Source organism: Melanostigma gelatinosum, assembly GCF_949748355.1.
Source record: "Melanostigma gelatinosum genome assembly, chromosome: 9".
In the NCBI taxonomy this organism is placed as follows: Eukaryota; Metazoa; Chordata; class Actinopteri; order Perciformes; family Zoarcidae; genus Melanostigma; species Melanostigma gelatinosum.
In genome coordinates, this window is record NC_136642.1 from 6,402,068 (window position 1) to 6,420,137 (window position 18,070).

General features: G+C 41.8%; 2 protein-coding genes across 2 annotated transcripts; both read right to left on the reverse strand.

The window, feature by feature from the left end:
* Positions 1–6,064: 6,064 nt before the first annotated feature.
* vsig10l (V-set and immunoglobulin domain containing 10 like) lies at positions 6,065–10,946 on the reverse strand (the record flags this gene model as incomplete). The annotated part of the gene is made up of 11 exons (XM_079276133.1): positions 6,065–6,188; positions 6,276–6,362; positions 6,551–6,711; positions 6,817–7,041; positions 7,424–7,516; positions 8,437–8,715; positions 8,815–9,057; positions 9,383–9,649; positions 9,750–10,022; positions 10,251–10,580; positions 10,874–10,946. The coding sequence occupies 11 exons, from the start codon at positions 10,944–10,946 to the stop codon at positions 6,114–6,116; spliced, it is 2,106 nt and encodes a 701-aa protein (XP_079132259.1). The 3' UTR covers positions 6,065–6,113.
* Positions 10,947–11,894: 948 nt separating this feature from the next.
* On the reverse strand, positions 11,895–17,709 carry etfb (electron transfer flavoprotein subunit beta). Its single transcript, XM_079276318.1, has 7 exons — positions 17,571–17,709; positions 15,989–16,147; positions 14,939–15,097; positions 14,341–14,403; positions 13,646–13,804; positions 13,258–13,467; positions 11,895–12,477 (listed from the first exon to the last, which is right to left on the reverse strand). The coding sequence occupies exons 1-6, from the start codon at positions 17,622–17,624 to the stop codon at positions 13,297–13,299; spliced, it is 765 nt and encodes a 254-aa protein (XP_079132444.1). The 5' UTR covers positions 17,625–17,709; the 3' UTR covers positions 11,895–12,477; positions 13,258–13,296.
* Between the last annotated feature and the right edge of the window lie 361 nt (positions 17,710–18,070).

Consider the following 18,070-nt stretch of genomic DNA (forward strand, 5'->3'; position numbering starts at 1 on the left):
TGACACTATGACAGCGTTTAAGGCTCAAGCACTGTGCAAAAAGAGAAGAAGATGGGAGTCAATACAGTCATTTTATAAAACAAGGATTGCTTTGGTTTTAATGTTTAGTAAGTAGGAAATGGATTACGGAGACAGGAATGGCCTAAAGGATTGATTTACCCTCCAGGACTAGACTCAAAGATACATGAGGATGTCAGAGCAATGTGTATGTATAAAAGTATATAAATATGCATATCAGCTTGTCTGTACTACGCAGGTAGCTGTAACACCAAAGCACAGAACTGATCATGAGAGCTGCTGAGCAGAGTAATCATACCATCCACAATACAATCAGCTCATAGCAACATGTGCTCTCTCTCTCTTTCTCTTTGTTTGAACATGTTTTTTTATACTGCAGTTAAACAAGCCAAGTATGTTCATTTCCTGGTCCAACCACATGAATCCAGAAATCAGAAAATATCCATACGAACACCAGTCAACCCACACATAACTCACTATTCTTTGGAAGACGGTGACGGTTGATACAAATTAATTAAATATTGAAGAGGGTTTTAAAACGCGGACAATGACAGTAGCATAAACAAAAAACAATGGGGTTAAATTGGGGTGAATTAGAAATATAAACAAGTTAAACCCCGGTCCCCTACATGTATGCAGCTGCACTGACTATAAATAGCCATAATCTAAACACAGTGATATGACCCCAGCCAAATAAATCAGCATTTCACAGTAAGGCATGTCAAACATCGTGTAAACCAGGTGGAGGGTCTGAACACCATTTATCACATGACAGGAGCCAGACAAATCTCAAATTAAAGTTCGGCACATGGTCCTGTGCATCATGAAGTAAGTAAAAAGAATCCGAGAGGGATAATGTTGTAATACTTCAGATTTTGAACAAAACAACAAATCTAAGTGACGCTAATGCAAAATCACATGGTGAAGGTCCTCTCGGCCCACCAGTGAAGCACACACTCATTAAGCCATGATATGCATTCTACTTTATTTCATTTACTCCACATTCTTGCCATCCAAGTGGCTTCAGCAATTAACAGAAGAACCCGGCATCATCTTACCTGAATTCCTCAGGATAAATCAACCCTCTTAAGTATCAGCCTTTCCTCAGGGAAAGAGTGAGAGAGAGAGAGTGCAAGCCAGGAGTGAGCGAAACGTCAAAGAGGAAGCCCTAGGCTGAATTCCAAAAAGTTATCCCCTCCACTTTTCTGTTGATGGAGGCAAAATCCTTTAAAACAATCGGCACAGAACAAATGCACTTGAGCTGCTGGGCCAAAGGCCACGTGACTCTTTCACACTGAACTACATGGGAGTATTTGTTTGGGGGGGTCGGGGGAGAGGAGAGGGGAGGGGTGATGGTGTTGGATGGAGATGGGGGAGGGTCTGAGATAGGAGGCCGCTGCGCCGCAGTCCGCGTCTGTTGTTCTATTAGGCGTTCTGGAACTGTGGATGTGCAAAGGCTTGCAGTACTGCTTTGGTCAATGGAACATGCTGAAGCGCACACTTTCTTTCAGGGCAGCTGGGGTGTGGTCATGGACACACACACACACACACACACACACACATGCTTAGAACAGACACATGACCAAAGAGCTGCTTGGTGCTTAGCACTCTGAATGTGTAATGACGTTGTAGAAACACTGATAGTAAAAAAAAGCTGCCCAATACTGAGTAATACACATATACTTAAAAATGTATCGCCTAAAGTATTTTAAATATTAGTATTAACACTTGGCACGCATCAACATCATCTACACGGCTTGCACACTTTGTCAAAACAGTCACAGCTGCCACAATAGGTGGGTTATCGAAGGTTATTGAAGTGATACGAGCGCGGCTAATTACATGTCAGACAATCAGTGTTAATATTCAGAGAACTGTGCCCTGAGGGACACCTGAGCAGCGATTCCATCTTTTGTAATTAACTGGCTAATTAGTCTACATAAGGGATTTTTGTAAGCCATGTAATTTATTTGACAATGCGATAAAAATGTGCAACCTGCCTGCAACATAAATATTGTCAAAGATTAAAAAAACACCAAGGTGAAAGGCTTATTTTTATTGTAGACGCATTGTATGAGTCAAACAAAACTAGCACTGTCTTTAAACTGCACACAGCTATTGGGGTGTTTAGTCTGCATTCACACTCTTCGCATAGTTGCACAAGACAACTCTGGTGAACACTTCAGCTTTCAGCAAGTATAATCAGCATGTCATTTACCACAGTGTTCTTAGGGAATAGACAAAGGATTTTACGACACAGCTGAGCTCAAATGTGGTGAATGTGATGGGGTCTCTCTTAAAGTGGTGTAAGGTAGTTACTCGTTAACGTATAACTCATCCTCCTGTAGTGTTGTACCTTGTAAAATGTACGGTAGGCATTTGGAAAAGAGCATTCATGACTGATTAGGATTTGGGACCATAATGCATTTAGACATTCAGCTCCTTTTTCGCTCATGATTTATTTAGGTGTAATAGGATTTTGGACACAGGTTTGTCCATCTAATCTCCAATACAAAGCTGCCAAAAGATTAAACCTGACCTACGGTACAGAACAGCTGGATAGAAAGAGCTATAGTCCTTGTCTGAGTTAAAACACCTACGCATGCGGAATCATTGTGTGAATTACAATCATTTGGATCTGTATTTGAATGTGGAAACAGGCGATGAACGCTACATATAATCTTATAAACTCACGTAGGGAGTTCTTACACTCTGCACTGCCGGCCCTGCCCAGGGTTTTGACTGATGTGCAGGGTAAAAATGTTTTCAATGAGTTCTCAGACAGTGAATACGATGATGTGTGCACTTTGGTTCAGAGCTGTGAAATATCCACCCCTCGTGTAAAGATGCAAAGATGGCATCAGAAAATAAAAAAGGAAACAAATGACATGATGTGATTGCGGGACATAACAGTGTAACTGTGGTGAATGATCTTGCATCCAAAGCCCAACATTTCTGGCTGAACATCTGCAATGTCACACTTACCTCAATCAGCACCAGCGGCTTAAATACAGACAAAGACAGTGCAGCTGCACTGGGGCCAGTGGGTCGGGGGAGGGGGCCTGTAGAGAGAGGCGGGCCCTCAAACAATGTGTTGAGAAGAGAATGGGGCCTTGTGATTAATTCCAATTGACAGTTAAACGAAAAGAAAAAAAACGATATTCTTTGTCATATACACAGATGTGATGATGATTTCTGGGTAATATGTACGTTGATGTTGTCCAATGGCCAAAGTCTCCATTTGATCATGTGACGAGGCGATACAATATGTGTTCGCTAATCCTGATAGCTTTCTCTTTGACCTCTCTACTTTCCTAATACAATGGCTTAAGTAACTATTTCAACTGTAAAATCAAACACATTGTTGATCAAATCTAAATATGGCTGTATGGTGTGTGTGTGCCACTAATTTGCATGAGCGCGTCCTCACTTCACCAATTGATTAAATCGGCATTTTTTTTAATCACAATTTTAAATAGAATTTTTTGGACTGCAATATTTACAAATGATGCGGACACATCTTTAAAAGCATCAGGAAACATTCATAACTTAACATGCAGTTGTTAGTTGGGTTTAATTCCTGTATTATTAAGTTATCAGTCACTATAGCAGGTTTTTCCAGTTCTATGGTTTTAGTGTTTGATAGTGTTGCATCCTTGCATTGGATTGAGCCTTCACCATGCTGTGGCGATTAACTCCTTTTCATTTAATTATAGTGATACTAATATTAGTATGAGTTGTGTCACAACCCCGCCCCAAGGCTGTAACAAAAGGGAGACAAGACGAGTGGAAAAAGTAATAAATATACATTTATTTAAGGACAAATAACTAAACTAAACAAAAAGCCAAATAAGCAGCCGTGTCATCCAAACAAGAGTCAGAGAGGAGAGGGGCCGATCCTTGTTGAGCTGTGGATTTATAGAGCCGTCACCACATCAGGCTCAGGTGTGGCTCATTAGCTGCTGATCAACATCCTGAAAGACATGCAACCAGGACACACACCCCTAGTGGGAAGGAGGGGTCGTCACAGTTGGTTCGAATAAACAAACAGATATCAGAGATGCAGGCAAACAAAGACTCCAGCATATTATATATTCATAATAAGTGTTTTTAATTTCCATTGTACTAACAGCTGTTGAAAATCTTTACCTGATGGGATGTATTTAGCACTGCACAATAGCACCATCTGCTGCACAAACATACACATAAAAAAACATCAGATCACCACAATGGAAACATCGGAGGTATTTGACTGTGTTTCCTCACAACAGATGATGCATCAGGGTAATATATGCACTGTAACTCTGACTCCTGGGTGCACACTGTTCTCCTCAGTGAGCGACCTGACCTTAAAGCCTGCCACCTTACCGTGACCCTCACTCATCTTCTTCCTCCAGTGTGTCGTCCACCGCTACTTCAACTCTGTGCCTGAGAGGAGGGGGAGGAGGTGAGGGGCAGGAGCATCTGACCTCATCGGTTAACCAGACAGCTCCTCCCTCTGTGGGCTGCTGGTTCAGCTGCTGTTCCTGTAAAAAAGGCGTATATGCACAAGGAAAAAGCCAATTTCAAGCACTTATTTAAAGAGAATTTTCTTCTATGCACTTGTATTGCTTTACTTTGCAAGCTGATACCTACTATCCCCTTCAGAAAGAACATCAGTTCTTTGCATTGTGCTGCGCTGACGTCAAGGGCCAGTTAATACAGCAACTCGGCTTTACCTCTAAATGCCTCTTCTAGCTTTGGACTGTGCTTGCGTGCTGCTGTAAAGTAGTAACGTGAAGTAGCTTGGAAAACAGAAACTAGAGAACGATGGGTGATCCAGCTAGATCCTGTCAAGTCAGGTACCAGGCTCTGCAGAGTAACCGTCCACTTATCACCAACCAACACCTCACTGAAAAACTGACAGGAAACTGATCAAAACACAAGCAAATGAAAGGGAATGATGATGGCGAGACACACTGTGTGCGGCTTACGAGCGCAATATGTCACTGGAGGAAATCACTGGAGCAGATCCGACATCCTTGCAAACGCTTCATCTCGTTATCCACCCACTCAAGGACAGGCCTGAATCCACATCCAGCAGCACATCACGGTCACATTGTGTGTTGAACACAGCAAAGCTTGTAATAAACTTTACAGAGAAACTATTTTGCCAGGAGAGAAAAACCTTGAGTGACTCATCTGTTCCACAAGGGAATCATAAACATAATGAACTTCTCTCGTAACGTATTTGAAGTGTAAACACGTTTTGCATATTCCTCACATTCAGTTGTATTCGTAATTTGACACACAAAAACAAGATTACCTTGGCTGTGTGTATTACTGAAGGCTCTTTACAAATAATCTATATACTCGAGTATAGGTTGCATGTATAGTGCTTTATATGGTCCTAATTTCATCAACTGGCAATTTCATCAGGGACGATTCTAGCTCAAACTATGTACAAAGGATTTGTTACATACCACACTGTCATCTGTCTAATAAAGGGTGAATAAAGCCACAAAAAAATCTTTAAAAAAATGTCCGTCCTTCAGAGCTCTCGAGAGCCATCTGATCTGATGCAGCTTAGGATGTGGTGTAATGTGGCCCCCCAGCAGCACCTCTGGGAGCCAATCGGCCCGATCCAGACGGGCACTCACTAGTAAACCTAAAGCAGAATATACACTACATTGATCAATATGTTGAGCATAAGGATTTTTTTGTGCATGTGAGAATTATTTTCCAATTGTATAGTGAGGGACCAAGTGGAACAGCATAGTCACAGATGTGATATATAACTTGTAAAGTTACAGTAAAGACAGAAACTGTTAAGCTCATTTGTTTTTATTTGGCTTAAAAATAAAAATACTTTACAGGCATGGCTTGTATTTATTATGAATAAATAAAGTTACAAAATGACAGAAATTTAAGGTGCAGATTATGAAGGAAAGTGATACAAATATCCATCTCTACTCAAACAAATTTATGACACAATCCTTATTTCGGTTCAAATAATACAAATACAGAAAACTCTCATATATTGACATAAAACTTAAAAATATAGCATGCTATACAAAGTTAATATATATATACACATCACAGCAAATGTTTGGAGTTCAGACAGTTGTAGCAGTTCTGACAGGCGGAGGAGGGACAAAAGCTGGAAGAGCCACTGATCTTTCAGAGGGAGTCTGAAAAAGAAAAGAAGCCAAATAAGATATTATAAATCCGCAAAAGAAACAATGTTCCACTTAGACGTGTTTTAGTAGAAAGAGGACCTGCAGTAATCCGTTGTAATCAGGTGGTGACTTCAGCCCTCCTGTCAGCAGGTTATGAGGAGTCATTTCTGTTGGGGTTGTTACTGCCTGTGAGCGACAAGAAAGAAGCTGAAACAACCAGCGAAACGCAGAGTTCATCGTGCAACATGTTCATGAATGAAAACACACTGTATCTGATGCATGACATGCACAGTATGGGATATATTGTATACTCTTCTAGCTCCTCCTAAACTGTAACTATCAAATGATGTGTTGTTGTGCGACGTGATTCTAACCTTCTCAACTGCTCTGGATTTTGGATATCTTGCCTGCCGACTTTTGTTCTTGTTAAAGTAGACACAGAAGTAGATGAAGCCACCCAGCAGGACTAGGAAGAGAAGGCCGCAGGGGATTCCAGCTGCAAGGCCGGCGATGGCTGATCCACTCAGCCCTTCACCTAGTGTGACCAGGACAAACAGCGATTTGACTTCCGTAGCACCACGCGTGACAATGTGATAAGAAATGCAACGCTTTAGACACACAATCTAACATCTTGCCATACCTGGACCGATTTTCTGGACCTCAGACGGCTGTCCTTCAGTCATGCGGGCTTTGGGGATGACCCGGAAACTGTACCTCAACTTGGGATCGAGGTTAAAGATGTCGGCACTCCTGGCGGCGCCAGGTTTCTGCTGAATGGTGTGAAATCTGTTTGAGCTGCCTCTGGTTTGGGTACCGTTACGATTCCTGCTCAGGCTTTGCGGTCCTTTCATTTGGATGTCAAACCCTTTGCAAAAGCACATGCAGTTGTTTTGTATGATACTAAAGCATCAACGTTGATCAATCGCAAAAGCATATAGTGTTACCACATGGCAGGATTTCACTTGCACGTCTTACAAGCCTGTTTGATTAGGAACATCTTATATTATGGACATAGAGAATAAGACATAACGCACTACTTTTCTCCTCAACATACAGTATATTTTTTTCCAAAACACAGCGCTGCTCAGCTGGAGGATTAGCACAATATTTACACCCCTATCCTCGATGTGGAGTTTCTGTTTTCAACACTGGTGAGTTCTGCTGAGATGTACAGATTCAAAACAAGCCGGTTAGGTTTGTGTGTGATGTTTAAAGATCTGCCCTCTTCGAGTTAATTACTGCTTTACCTGTAACGATGGAGGTGGGCGGGACCTCCCAGGTCAATGTGACGATGGTTCCATTGTGATTGGCGAACAAACTGGAATCTGAGATCGACGGCCCTGGAAAGAGGGATTGTGAGCTGGAGGGAGCTCAAGAGAGGGGGAGAGAGGGAGACCAAGACTGGAGAGCTTTGTTTAAAAAGGGAAAGAGCAATCTCAGGTTTTACTTAGCTCTCTATATAAAAGGCCCGTTGTTTCCTTTTACTCTGGTAATGCTAGAAGTCAAAATTAAAAGCTGAAGGCAACAGAAACCTTAAAGTATTTAAAAATGACACATATAAATCACTGTAATAGTCTGTAACCATCAATACCATCAAAATAGGCTAATTAGACATGACAAGTATTATAGAATATCCAAAGTAAGTGGAGTAAAGTGGGGTTGCAGCAAACAGATATTTCCATTCTCTATTAATCAGCTGATCTTTCTGATTCAAAGTTTGGTCTTCAAAATGTCAACAAGTAGTGAAGAATGCCCATCTCAGCTATCTAAATTATCAGGTGACATTTTCAAATGGCATCTTATGCTCGACAGTTCAGAGCCCAAACATGTATAAAATACCATCATATGCTACACAGAGAGAGGGATGCCTTACAAATGAGAAATTTAAACAAGGGAATTTTTTGGTTATTTTCAATTAAAAAATTTTTTTTTTTATTATCAGAATAGTTGATTAATTTTCTGTCACTCTACTAACAGATTTACTTTTTTATTTCAGCCCTTTTTTGTAGAATAGCTCTTCAGATTGTCAAATTACTGATTCATTCATTTATAAGCAGCTGGTTCATGTGCGGCTAAATGTATGTCGTTTAGCCTAGTATTTAAATGTCTCACTGTAGGTCATCTTATACACATGAAATGTAGTAGATGCATACAAGTAAAAGTACAAAACTGTATTCAACAACAATTAATACTTGGTACTTGAGTATCTGGTTATTTTCCACCCCTAATAATGTTACAACCAACAACAGCAATACTGTACCTCTCAACTGAATTTCCCTTCTCTGGCTGCCAAGTGAGTTGCGACAGATACAAGTGTAGTTCTGGAGGAGAAAGTTGCTGACGTTGTAGTCGCGTATCTCGAGCTGTGTGGTGTCCCTGCTGATCTGGTACGGTGTCGTGCTGGCGACAGCCTCGCTGCCGTTGTACCATGACACCACGGCCTGAGGCGAGGCCTCACTGACGCAGCGGATGGTCACCACTATTTTGCCATCAGAGTCAACTGTGGTTCTCACAGCTGGCAGGAACATCCTTGGACTACCTGAGGAAGATAAGGTTCTTGTTTGGGGCCGGCTACTAAAGTCACTGATGCGTACAACAGATTGTTGGCTTGATAATCCGTGAGAAATCTCCAACTTACCTGCAGTAATACTGCAGTTATTGAGTTCGACAGGATGGTCCGCCATGCAGGTGACAGTTTTCCCGTCGAGGTTATGTGAGGCGGTGACGGTCAGGCTGAGGTTCCCTGCTCCACTGCTGGTGTTGCTCAGAGCTGGGAAAGAAAGCTGGGCATGTGGGGATCCCAAAGACCACCGACAGAGGTACTGCAGGTCAACGCTATTCACCGACTGCACAGAGCACGTCGGGTCGCCCGACGGCCTCTCTGTCCAAAGAGAAAATGAAATCAGACATTATTAAACTGAACCATGCATTCATTCATGTTTTGGTCTGTGGTTCCTAATTGTAGTATGTTAATACAAAAAAAAAGTCTTTAAACAGTAGGTGTAGAAGGCTGTAATCCCATAGCTCTACTGAATATAAAACATTACCGCAAACTACATGGAACAATGTGTAAATACAAAACGGAATTTTGTCGTTCCTGGAGAAACCAAATCATAATATTCCTTGAAACCTGCAGGAACAATTAAGACAAATTACTAGCAAAACACCAAATCCTATCACACGCACACCAAAGAGGTAAAACTCACCATAAACATTTATAACGATGCTCTTTTGACTATTTTCACTCGTCTCCGCATTGAGCAGCTTGCAGGTATAAACGCCTCCTTGACTGGTCTGTACATTTGTTAGATTTAAGACTCCTTCGGGGAAATTAGAAAGGGTCCGACTGCCAAAGACCCACTCGACAGTCGGCGGTGGGAACCCGTCAGCCTGCCAGGAGACGCTCAGAGAGTCCCCTTTTACATAGAAAGGCCGAGCTGGACGGGCCTCAAGTATGGGCTCGTCTGGTCCGTCTACAAAACACACCACAAAGGATGGATGGAGAGGCGAGTTAGAAGAAGAGGGGTCACAAACAGACAGAGGTGTAAAGAGACATTTACTAATTAATCTTACACAGCACGGTGACGTTTGTGTCAGCTGTCACACTGCTGAAGGGGTTCGTCAGTAACACCGTGTACCGGCCTGTGTCGCTTCGGTTTAGACTGAGGATCACAAGGCCCCTTTCCTCCACCAGGTAGTGCGAGTTGGATTTTATCTCCGTGCCACCGAAGGACCACGTCTGACGCTCGACCACTCCTTGCGGCATGCTGTACTGCAGGGCGAACCGGTCACTTCCCTCCAGGGCAGAACCAGACTGTGCCTTCAGGATCACATCCCGGATCATATCTGTGGATGAAATGGTGAAGGAACAGGTGGATCTTGCATGATTTTTTTTTCAGGGTAGTCCACCTTCAACTGGAAACAGGAGATCTACTGAAGATCCAAATGTTGCCAAATCCAGCAACTTTTCTATTTCTGTAATATACAGCAAGACAAACTGTAGGACAAACTGATACAAAATATGTCGGCCTATCAAATGTTTTAAAAACCCCATTACAAAATCAGAGTACTCACCAAATACTTTCAGAGTGAAAGTGGTGGAGGATGTTCCCAGTCCAGACTTGGTCATTTCAATGGTGTAGTTACTGGTATATTCAAGAGTCACGTTTACAAAGCTAAGGGATCCATCCGTCTCGATCCTCAGCACCTTCTCTCTGCTGGCGGCTATGTCAGGGGCAGCGCCGGAGTTAATGGCCCACGTGACTACAGGTAAACCTGCCATGGACCAGGTAACCGCCGGGTCAGTGGCACCGCTGAAGGACACAGCCAGAGTCACATTGCGGCCAGCTAAAGCGTTCACCAGCGTAGGACCAGCAGGGGAAACCACCAGTTCACAGTATGCACCTGTCAGAGAGATAAGCCATCCGTTTACAGAGGAATATTCATCTCCCAGTTCTCTAAATCCTTGTTACAGTTCAATAAATGATGGAGGGAAGTGGACATGCAAGGCATGTGCTGTGTGCCCGTTATACAAGCACAAATACATATTAGTGGTTCAACGTGAACTAGAAAAGAAAAATGAACAATATTAGCAACAGGAACATAATTTAAAGCCTTTTCTTACTTTGTTCCAGGCTTTTCTCTGTAAATTGTCAAGGAACAAACCAAGCAGAGCAAGTATTTAATTCACATCTTACCTTGAAAAGTGAAGCGGAGTAAAATGGCCAGAAAAACTGTGCTTAATCTCCCAAATGCATCCGGCCAGGTCATTTTTGTTAAAACAGGACCGGCAGCAGAGTTGCTCACCAATTCACCCGAGATAACTTATTGTTTAGCTGATTATGAAGTTAAAATCCCAGCACAAAAAACCCCAAACGAAGAAATGTCCTTGGTGTCTTGGACAGAAGTGACTGGATCCGCCTGTGTGTCCTCCTGTCAGCAGGGCGCGCGAGTGGCTCACCTGTGCTGAGTCAAAGCCTTGATTGTGCATGTCAGGCCACGCCCCTTATCAAATTTCACATAACAGTGCCGACTTTATATTTGTTTCAACTCCAATATTATTTCATTTGAATGCGTGTCCGTTAGCTTACATAAGGCACATGTTGATTTAAATGATATATTCAATCTATTAATCAATCTGCTCCCTAAATACAGGGATGGGTCAAATGCAGAGACAAATTTCCCCCTTAACGGGATCAATATAGTATAATTAAATTAAATTTAAAAAAAATTAAAATGATTATATATATTATATATTGTTATATTATATATTATACAAAACTGAACATTCTAATCTTCATGAAATTAGGAGTTACTGCAGGATTTTTGTATTGGAGTCGATTAGGTTCAGCTAGGTGTACCCAATAAAGCAGATATTTATAAGTTTTGCTGCTTTATTCAACATAACATAGCGCATAAATATGTTACTGGCCAATGGTGATACAGCGTGTTAACTGGTGTTAAGGCCACAACTTCTGGTCACAGGGAGAAATCTTCAGAAAGAAACTTAAAAGAAAGAAAAAAAAAAAGGAGAAAACTTAAAACCCTCACACTGGTAAGAACACGGCTTCAGACATAATACTATAAAACCACCAGTGTGAAACACTTGATCCGATAAATCCCCCGGTCTCACCACCACTCTTGACGAATATCCACCACAATAAGAGTAGTTAACAATGTCAAGTTCAAACCAAAGGAACATTCTGAGGCGTTTTGAGATATGAAAAAGACTGGCTGCTTTATTGTCATGGTAATGTTCTGTACAATCAACAGAGAATTGAGGCGCTTACGGTAAAGGTTTGATCATCTTCCCTCGCTCATACTGAGAGACACCGTCTGAAACCCGGTTACAATTACACAAACTATACAATCACCAGCGGACATGACACTCATCATCTCAACATGTTCGGGTCTTTATCTACATAATTTACAAAAACTGCGCCACATAACATGTACAGCAGAGTCATGTAACGGTTGGTGAAATGCATCGTCCTGGTATTGTACAGTGTAAAACAAACAGCAGCATGAATGATAGTGATAGAAGTCTGGGTTTCAATTGTTGCATAAAGACTGCTTGTCTGAAGTCAGATTAATAGCCTATGACACAGATGAATGCAAGTTAAAATGCACATAAAAGACAAGATGATCCTTTTGGGCTCGTCTGCTGCAGGACAGTGTTTCTCAGCACCTCCCTGCATATCCTCAGGAGTCGCAGTCTCAAAAACAGAGGGATTAGACCGAAACATAAGCTAGTCCTCCGGGTGCGCTTGCGCAACACAGTCCAGTTATTCATTAGAGAGGCCTGCAAGGAGAGACGAGAATGCAGATATGTAATCCAAGACAAGAGTTACAATTACATTCTTTAATTAGCTTTGTTTCCGTCACCACGAGATACTCAGAGATGGTGACTCGAAAGGATGTAACATTAATATTCCAAACAGATAAATCCTCACAAGTGGTAACCTCGCTGCACGTATACGCAAGATGAAAATTGAAAAAGATTTATCAATAATGCATTTCTTTGGTACGCAATGTTTTTCTTACCAGTTGTTCAGCAATGATTTACTTTACTGCCCACTTTCCTAGAAAAGTAATATAAAGTAAAACTTGGCCTTTTGCCCACCCACAAACATATACTTTGAAGGAGCAATATATCCGACATTCTGAGCATTAATATAGCAGCAAACAACTACTGGCTGGCTGATGGCCGTCGCTCTGCACTGCGCACTAACCGGGCTGGGCATTCACAGGAGAGCGGTGATCGTACGGCAGTTACCGCTTATATCGCCGCGGAAGCCCGGTCGCTCCGGTTGAGTGTGACCCAACCTTCGTTACCACAGTTAGCTCCTTCAGCACTGTTGACATTGTTAGCAATGTTCCTACTGTTAGCTGCCATTTTGACTCAGCCACCTGTTTTCTTGTGACGTCAGCGGCGCAGGCAATCCTGGCCCAGACTTTGAATTTCAACATTGAATTTAGGAAAGAAGCAATACCTTTATACGTTAGCAAACGTTTAAAAAATGCCGATGAGGGAAAATAATTCGATAGACCAGAATAGGATAATTAAGATGTAAACACTCACCCTTCTGCCAAGTCCTGTGCTCCCCTGCTCATGAAGCCTCTATAGCACCCCTTGCTCCCTCAGTTTGGCCACCAGGTCCTCAACCGTCTCCACCTTCACTCCCGCCAGTCTCTGTGGGGGCTCATCCACTCTCACCACCTCCAACCGAGATGTCATGTCCAGCCCCAAGTCTGCAGGATTCACTTTAGTGATCTTCTTCTTCTTGGCTTTCTGAAGGTAAGAAAACACCAGAGAAGGCTAAAGCACAGATTCTGTTCTACTTGTTCTAAAACACGATCCGTCAATCCAACATATATTAAAAGGGATTGCTGTATGGAATGCACATTTTGTATAGATTTACATAACTGGGCTTTCTGAATACAGCATTTCATTTTCCCCTGCTACCTACCATGATATTAGGCAGGGTGGCATATCTCGGGGTGTTGAGTCGAAGGTCTGCGGTGAGCACTGCTGGTGTGTTGATCCTAATAGTTTCCAGGCCACCATCAATTTCTCTCACCACTTTCACCTTGTCTCCTTCCAATGACACCTCTGATGCGAAGGTACCCTGCGATATTAACATACGGTACAAAGTCATGAGATGTAATCCACAAACAAAACATTGCTAACTTTGCACTGGCAGCCAAAAATGATGCGAGGTTACTTGAGTTCATGACACAATGAATGTGCTGCTTCTGATTGGTTCGACAGTAACTACACTTTGATTGAATGGTTACAGATGTAAACAACACATTTTAAAACATTGGAACTTTGAAGTTAGCTGCAAGGTGTCGGGATTTACATTGTAGTCAGTGCCCCACACTGTCTCTATACACAGTGAGATTACATGTCAACAAAAGTGCTCCACCTACTGGTCAGCTAGTGGAACTTCACCTCAACCATCTGATAAACCAGCACAGAGGCTCAGCCTGATATCAGCACTGTTATGTCAACCTCACATATCTGACACTTGTTAAGACAAAGTGGAAAAATAGAAACTGGGTAATCCAATTTACAGTAATCACGTAGGAGTTGGACCATTTTCAGATCATAACGTAATTTGAGACAGGTCGGCAAACTCCTTTTAAGAATAAATAGTCTCACCTGAGGCCAGTCCAGTAAGGCTGCGGTCATCTGGCCGGTCTGATTGCAGTCATCATCGATGGCCTACGGAAGCAACACAAGTCATCGGTTACAAGTTGAAGTTTAAGGTTCTTTATGATCATATGCTCAACAATTACAGTAAAGCAACTGTAGGCAATGCAAACATTGGATATCAGGTTTCCTCCAACAATGCTCATTACATGTTTTTTTACATCATGCAAATAAATTTCAAATTTAGAATCTAAGACATAAATACTGCAAGTTTAAATATAGGGACAATATATAAACATGAATGTAGTGAACGTATGTGCATATGAAAAGTAATACATATTAGTCGATTCGTCATCTATTCGTCGTTTTAAGCTAAGTCGACAGATTTATTTCCAAGACACTTTTTAGAACATCTCTGGTAAACAAAGTGGTGCTTGTGAGGGATGTTTTGTGTTTTACAGATCTGTCGATGAAATCAAGTAATCAATTAGTTGACAAAAATTGTGTCGGTTGACTAAGAATTTGTTGTTGTTGAGGAGAACCCAAAAGTGACATTAATTAAGGAAGTGCGATCTGATTTAAAAGTGAAATGAATCCCGATTTCAACCTGTTTGCCGAGGATGATGAGTTGAGCATCCTCCTTCTTGGCCAAAGCAGCCATGATCTTGGAGACCTGCAGTGGTCCCATCGTGTCGTAGTCTTTCCCGGTCACTTCCACGTGAATGCCACGATCCGCTCCCATGGCAAGGGCGGTACGGATGGTCTCCTAAGGGAGGAGAAATACGGGTCAAAGGAACTTTCTTTTGAGAGAAGAAGAAGAACTGGGAGCTGCTGCTCCCCAACTTAAATTGTATTCCCATAATATGGTAGTGACTCAAATGTATATGATATTTATCTCCATATTACCAAATATAAGAACTACATTTTAATACAGAGCTGATAAAACTTCTCTCATGTTGGCTTGCTTCTGAAGTTTGCCCTGCTTAATTACAGTCTGAATAATTCAACATGCTGGACCTGAAAAGCTATTTAAATGCCACAGGGTGTTGCAACTATTCTCCGTTTATATGCATTACAGTGTACATTCCAACACTTTATTTAAATAAAACAAATTGTAATATAAGTAAATATAGACTAAGCCTGCACTCTGGTTTGGTGATATGTACAAACAAATGACAATTATTATGAACTTATTTTTAAGTCATCTGCAACACAGCAAAATGACAAATTTCATAAGCAAAGTGCTTTCTATCCAATTGCACTGGAATAGATTTTCAAGAAGATATATATATAATTTCTATGTATTCATTTATTCTCACGAACAACACACATTGATCAACATCACTGTGAACATGCCAGTGTTATCCACACGGCTAATTTTCAACTGTTCTCCCGAGGCCAGATGTTTGAGGTGGCCATTAAAAACTACAAATAAAACGCACAACATATAAAATAAGAACAAAAGACAGCAAAACATGAAAAGCTGAACAGAATAAACAGCGAGTAGAGGAGTAAGGCAGCGTCATGCAAAGTAGGACATGTGAAAGAAGAAGGCAATTCATAAATAACAATGACAAGCAGACAATCGGCACTTTATTACAGCATGATTCTGCTAAAAGGCCATTTTAGGTACAGAGTCTGGCCCAACCTCACCCACCTGCGCTTGCTGTGGGCCGCAGCTGACAGCCACAACCTCCTTAATAAACTTCTTCTCCTTCAGCTTGACCGCCTCCTCCACAGCGATCTCACAGAAGGGGTTCATCGAATGCTTAACGCCATCCGTCACCACACCGGTGTTGTCTGGCTTCACACGAATCTGAGAAGGAGGAAGACCAGAGGACAGAGTCACTAAGGGGGCGGCAGATGACAAACAGTCCAGGTAGCCTGGATTCTAGGGCCAATTACCAAATACAGAGTGAGAGAGAGAGTGAGCCAGCACAATGTCTTGAGGTAAGAAGACAAGACACCTTGTAGTAGTGATGCAGGTTTAAACTGGAGCAATGGATGAATAAAGTATCCATCTATCTATCTATCTATCCATCCTTTTGGATATACTCTCATCTCTTGTCGTTATTGTTTTGCATTGCTTCACGATTGGAAAATGATAATGAAGAACTTCTGAGCATATTAACTTAAACATGTAATATTATAAGCGATAAGGTTTAGCTCACAGCTCACATACCAATTCATGCCAAAGGCATCTGATGTGTTTGAGGTCAGGGCTCTGAGCCGGGCCGAATAAGTTCTACCAAACCAAAGCGACAAAACAAAATCAATTTTAGGACCTGGTGTTTGAGCAGGAATGCGCTGTCATGTTGGAACAGAAGAAGATGTTTTTCCCCAAACTGATGCCACAAAGTTGGAACGCATACGGTTTGTATATTGTTCGTCTATTGGCAATGCATGCTGGAGCTTTAAGATCTCCCTGAAACAAAAGTGAAGGGCCGAGCCAAAACCCCCCGAAGAAACAGCCACAGAGGGAGGAACACAGGGGTGGCCATACTTCTTTGGCCATATACCGTACCTGTATCATGTATATAAACATGATGATGAATATCATCATAAATAATTATATGTTTTAGAGGACTCGATCTGACATAGGCCTTACAGCATACATGACAAGGGCAAATTTAGATTCTCCCAAAACACACAAAATCTAAACAAAAGGCACTTTTGCTGACTCATATTATGATCTTCTGCCTGATGCAGAATAAAGTGTGTCCTGCTGAGAGCAGCTGTTACATGAAACAGCTGCAAATATTGATTGTGGGTGTACATAGGAGACTGTAACCTCGCTAAAGAATATTGAAATCACATTAATTGTTTGACTGCACCGTGCACAGTTGTCGTACAGACTCATTTAAGACGGAGGAAAAGCTGAAAAATGTACATGTCCTCCATATAATCAGACAGACAGAAGCTAAATTACATAACTTAAAAACATCAGCCTTACACAACTGTCATGGAAGCTAGCAAGTCTCGCATTGCAGCATTGCTAATAATAATCTAAATTATTCACCATACTGCATCCGATTAGGTGACCATATCAGTTTAACTGGTTTATCTATCAAATAAGTTACGTGAACAGGTAGTTGTGCTCCTTAGCTGTTGAATCACAGCCAGCTGGTGCGAGCAGGCTAACGTTAGTTAGCTGAACCTAGAAAGTCAAGTGAGTGAGTACAGGACAAATGTACTTGAGAAGGTGAATACGCCCGTTGGAACGGTGAAAGGATAATTACCTTAACTGCGTAGTCAATGACACGCTTAACTCCAACGAGGACACGGCCAGACATTGTGGCTGAAACGTTTAACTACGCGGTACAGTAGACTAACCAGACAGAAGTGTCACCCAAGGAGGAGAGGTCGGACTTATTTTAGGGTGACTCCAGCTGAGGAAGCTGAGGAGACCGCCTCCCGTTCCAGCCAATGAGAGCAGACCGCAGTGAACGCTCTCTATACTGATTGGCCAAGAAGCACTTTGAAGCCGTTGATAAATTCAATAAAATTTTTTTTTTTAAAGTCAGTCGGTGTCGTGGTTTTAGTGAGTTAATGACAACTAATACTTATTTAAGAGTTTCTGGAAAATGTGTTAAATCCATTTAATGCACACTGTCAATTGTCTAAATCGCTCAAACTATATGAACAACGACAAATCACCTGTATGTGGTGCTCCTCATATCTGTGTCGTAAACAAGAGCCGAGGAACAAACGTTCCGCTTTATGTGTGACAAAGTTCACG

Excerpts from the sequence above, each read along its gene's own strand:
- etfb (XM_079276318.1), bottom strand. The coding sequence starts at position 17,624 with ATGTCTGGCCGTGTCCTCGTTGGAGTTAAGCGTGTCATTGACTACGCA. Across the intron at positions 16,148-17,570 it reads TCATTGACTACGCAGTTAAG|ATTCGTGTGAAGCCAGACAA; the intron begins GTAATTATCCTT and ends CCTCCTTCTCAG. Across the intron at positions 14,404-14,938 it reads TCATCATCCTCGGCAAACAG|GCCATCGATGATGACTGCAA; the intron begins GTTGAAATCGGG and ends TTGCTTCCGTAG.